Genomic DNA, 5,086 nt, shown 5'->3' with positions numbered 1-5,086 from the left:
ACGGAAAAAAATTAAGTGAAAGTGTGCAATCAAAATGTACAAAAAACCGTATATATATATATATATATTTGTGAAGAAAAATGGCCGATATGTTATCAGTTGAAGCCATCAGTTTTGGGTTTTCATGTAATTATTAATGAACGTAACGTATTACAATCACGCTATCGGAAGGGATCCATAGACTTGAAATCCGAAGCTACTAAAAAAAAAGTCAAAGTGATTCATTAAGTTTTTCAAAAAAAATCGCGCTCACACAATAACAGACCAACTTATATCCAAGATAAAATTTTTTTAAGTAACTTTTGTTTTATGATAATCTAAAAAGAACTTGTGACTAAGTCAGAATTGCTCATTGGAATGTCCTCTTGCCAATAATAGTGTACTTTTTTTTTTTTACTATAAGTGCAATACAAAGTTGGTAGAAATAATTTAAGTGACTGAATTGCAATTTTTTTCTGGTGATCATAGAGCACTATCTCTCCGCTTCGCATTTGAAGTGTGTAAAAGTTTTCTTAATATTTTGAACATAAATAATTCAGAAATTCGTACCAAGAATCCCATGAGTCAAGAAATTAAGTTCTTCAAGCATGTAAAGGGAATTAAAGCTATGTTATTTTCACAACTATATATATATAAGATAACGTCATGGAATGAATAGTTATCAGCAAAGCTTATAAAGAGAATAATCACTATCAGTTGATCACTCATCTGGTAATAAATACATACCTTCTTATAACAGCAAGTTGATAGAAGTATTTTACTAAAATATATATTCGAATATAGAATTTAATAAAGTCATTATTTTATCATATAAAATGTTTATTGACATGTATTCCAGAAACATAAGGATGAACTTTATTTTATCTATTAGTATGATCGCGATTTTATAACGAAATACAGTAACAATATTTTTCAAACTTAAATACAGATTTTAACTACTAATGAATAACTTTGTTGATATTAGTTTTAAGATATTGGCCTGAAGAGATGGTTTGTCCACTTTTTCAAGTTTTATAGACTTAAAAAAATTTTTATATCTTACTTGCATCAAAGTAATGTCTTTTATAATAATAATATTTTCACATGTGCCATACGTGAGGAGTGTATTATTAATGATGTAAAAAATGCACCTATAATAAAGATTTTTTTTGTATTATTTAGTCTACACTGAAAAAAAAGTTTAAGTCCTATTGGTATACTCTTTTTTAATGAATTGGTATTGCGAATATAATATAAAAAGTTTAAGTATTATCGCAATACTCTGTTTAAGTGAGTGACATATTTTCCGTACGATACTATAGCAAATCCAGAGAGTATAGTAAGAAAAGTAAGACTCAGCGCGTATGTCACATCTTTTTTCCCCGTGTTTATATTATACCTTTAACCTGCTTTAACCTATACATCGTTCTTAAGAGCATTCAAAAGATTAATTACATAATTGGAATTAAAAATAATCATTTATGGATTCCTTTCTGATTCTGATTCTGATAAATCATTTATAATTGTACGATCTAACCATTATTAAAACTATTATTTCATCTTTAAATATATTAAAAACTAATTATATGAGTATTAATATACCTTGTCACATCTAGGGTTAATACTCTGTGACTTATATTACAATTATAATTATTATTAATTATTTATTAATTTTTAAATAAATTTCATTTTTGAATAAATATAGCAATATTTATTTCCATAACCTTTCTTTTCTAATTCTGTCAATTTATGAGTGTAAGGATTTGAGTGTAGTGCTTATATGAATTTTGCGGTGGCGCTAAAACTCGGTTTAAGCGTATGACTTAAACTCGTTTAAGTCATACGCTTAAAAATATTGCGTTGAGACTTATATTTGGAATAAGTATATTCGCAATACCAAGTATTGCGATATCACTTAAATTTATAAGCGTGGGACTTATACTTTTTTTTCAGTGCACGTTTTTTCACTAAATATATCTTACCTAGTTCATTTTAATGTTATATTGTCGTTAGAATATAAACTCTATAATTTCATTAGATTGACGAAGTTATATTCAATAAACACTCACACTAATTGATGGTCTTCTAATCATCTTTCTAAAAGACAAATTCCTTAATAGTTGCTGTTCTTCAATTAAGTGATAATAAGTCGAAAAAAGAACCTTACCATTCTAATATCAAAGATGATTAAATAAGTGGTGAAAAAGCGGATGCTTGACTTCCTATCTCTCGATGCTCAGAAGGACTAAGGTCGAGAAGATCATTTATACTTTGATCTGACTGAGTTGTTTTACCGATAAGAGCTTCTATGCTGAAACTAGCCTTCTTATCAACAGCACTAGAAGTTACAGATATAGCAAGTCGTCCGGGGATGCTCTTCATCGTTGTCATTGCCATTGGAAGAGTCGACGTTGTGTTATTGACGATCTGACGAATATGTTGATGAGGTGCAACGATTGGAACAGGTTTGTACAGTGGTGGTGGCGTTTCTATAAACCCACTTAGTTTGAGAGCTTCGAGCGTTGATGGTGGAAAGTCAAGGATTGGAAGCCGATGTGGCGGAGTCAAATAAGCAGTAGGAGAAACACCAGGATAAGCAAATCCTCCAGAATGATTACCTACTGGGCATCCAGTGCGATCCCCGCAAATTGCAAATGTCGCCATTATTGCACGATCCCGAAGTACATAATGAGGTGGCGGTCTCTTATATCGTTTTCGGCGTCGTAAAAAACTGCCATTGTCAAACATGTCTTCAGCTAATGGATCTAATGTCCAATAGTTTCCTTTACCCGGGTTCCCGGGCTCTCGTGGTATTTTTATAAAACAATCATTTAAAGATAAGTTATGCCGTATAGAATTCTGCCAAGCGGGAAACTTGTCATGATAATATGGAAACCTGGCCATTATGAACTCACAAATTCCACTTAAAGTAAGTTTTTTTTGGGGAGATTGTAAAATTGCCATTGTTATGAGAGCAATATATGAATATGGTGGTTTTATTTGAGTCGAAGTCATTTTCTCCGTCGTATACGATGACGACTGTTCAGTTTTTTCTGTTTCTGATATCATCGTGTATGTTTTTTTGATGTTTCTACTGCGAGATTTAACAGTTGTTGTCGCTATCTCAACAAAATGAGACGAAACATCAAATTTTTTGTTCAAGCGAGGTGATAAATTCTTCTGATCTAGGCTCACTGGATCTACGATCATACTGCTACTGTTAGAATTTCGATCACTATCTATACCTCCGTCACAGGAAGCGCCCGACAGAACCATAGAATCCATTTTTGTGATAAAACAACACACACTAAAAACCCAAAACAAAAACACTTTTAATAAAAAAAGTTAAATACTATTTTTATGTCTGGTTTATTAAAAAAATAGTCATAACAGTCCACAAAAACAAAACATACTTTGACTATAACTGAATATTATTCGATAATGAATTAAATGTAAACATTATTTAAGTTATCTTTACATGCTATCTCATTTTAACTCATGTTTATTTCTTAGTGATAACAAATTTATTTGCAATTAAATTGAGTTTTTCTCTATTTAGTAATGATGTTGACTCAAAGAATCTCGCCTGTTCTCAAGGATGTTAAAGAATCTTTAAAAAATTCAAATCTCTGTGTAATGTACTTACTTTTAAATGTTTAACTAACACTGGCCTTGTATCGTAAGCAGTATTAATTATCTATTTACTTTAAGTAATAACTTATTATTTTTACACATTTGTTATCATTATAAATTATGATAAAATATCGTCTCTGATTTTAAGCCGAAAGTGTCCCATTAGTTATAAAATATTATTTATCTCTCATGGTCCACAGAAACTAATGAACTTGATAACTCGTTATGTTTCTCCATGTTTGCAAAACACTGTTCAAATTATCACTAAATTTTTGGCAAACTCACATTTTTGTCATTATCACAAAATGATTTACTAATGTAAAAAACAAAGTATGCAGACAAAGAATAGAAGACTGAATAATCAAATCTAAACTGATATGATCATGTTGGTAGTAAGAATGAGCTGTACAAGAGCTGATATTCAACGAATTGATTTAGATTTCGTCACCGAGGGGCGGCTACAAAGGGGCGGGCGTTGCTGAGAGTCCCCACTACCACCAGCCAGTTGTCACGGCGAACAACCACCCCTATTTGAATATAAGAGATTTGTCGACAATGGATGATATGCGACGACTAGGCCGAGAATGAAAGGTACAAAAATCAACATTAACGAAGTAAATATAAACAACAGAGATCCGTGAAGATAATAATCACCAACACTAGGAACGATTAAGATACGTAAGCTTTTTTTCGGTGGAATATTTTTAAACACAACTTATGCGCTGCTGAGTTATATAATTTTGACTTTAAAAACATGTAGAGCTGAGAAGCTTACATTTTAAGCGTGTAAATCACAAAAACCATCTGACAGCTACACGGAAAAAGGAATAAGGTACCGGTGGGTAATAAGGCCTAGCTAAGGGAGCTTCTGAATAGAATCGAAAATATTGCATTTAATTATCGAAATGAATCATTAATCTTTATTTCAATACCTTAGCCATAAAATATAATGAAGCAATGGTAATTTTTACCGTAAACAAACAAAAAATTAAACTTTTACAAAAACCATATGAATAGGCCTTATTTTACTACGATAAGGTAATAAGGCCTACGGGTTAAACAAACTGTAATAGTTAAACTATACTTAATAAAATTGGTATTAGAGATGAATCATCACTTAAATTTAGCAACAATACTTTTTAAGTCAGAAGACTAGATTGCTTTGCTCAACAGCACTTAAAACTATCAGTATCCTTTATAACATTATAAGAGTCAGAAGACTAGATTGTTTTTTATAATTTCTTCTACGCTACGACAACATATGAGGGATGATGAAAAATAGAAGACAGGGAACGTGGTATCGGGATTCTATAAAATTGTCGTAACATCTCTATGCAAGACCCTTCTACTGGAGTAGCCTTTCCCTATTCAAAAATTCCCATAGAATCCACTCAACTGCGACAAAAACCGCATAGAATCCTATATACTGTATTGGTTTCTATGCGGTTTTTGTCGCAGTTGAGTGGATTCTATG

General features: G+C 31.4%; 1 protein-coding gene across 1 annotated transcript; it reads right to left on the bottom strand.

Annotated features, from left to right (window-relative positions):
- Positions 1-818: 818 nt before the first annotated feature.
- LOC130676158 (forkhead box protein D3-like) lies at positions 819-4,080 on the bottom strand. The gene is made up of 4 exons (XM_057482189.1): positions 3,626-4,080; positions 2,147-3,286; positions 1,962-2,076; positions 819-1,130 (listed from the first exon to the last, which is right to left on the bottom strand). The coding sequence occupies exon 2, from the start codon at positions 3,262-3,264 to the stop codon at positions 2,167-2,169; it is 1,098 nt and encodes a 365-aa protein (XP_057338172.1). The 5' UTR covers positions 3,265-3,286; positions 3,626-4,080; the 3' UTR covers positions 819-1,130; positions 1,962-2,076; positions 2,147-2,166.
- Between the last annotated feature and the right edge of the window lie 1,006 nt (positions 4,081-5,086).

The sequence above is a fragment of the Microplitis mediator genome, chromosome 10, assembly GCF_029852145.1.
Source record: "Microplitis mediator isolate UGA2020A chromosome 10, iyMicMedi2.1, whole genome shotgun sequence".
NCBI classification, from domain to species: Eukaryota; Metazoa; Arthropoda; class Insecta; order Hymenoptera; family Braconidae; genus Microplitis; species Microplitis mediator.
Note: the sequence above shows the minus strand (reverse complement) of the source record. Positions and strands in the feature narration are given on the sequence as shown.

Excerpts from the sequence above, each read along its gene's own strand:
- LOC130676158 (XM_057482189.1), bottom strand. The coding sequence starts at position 3,264 with ATGGATTCTATGGTTCTGTCGGGCGCTTCCTGTGACGGAGGTATAGAT.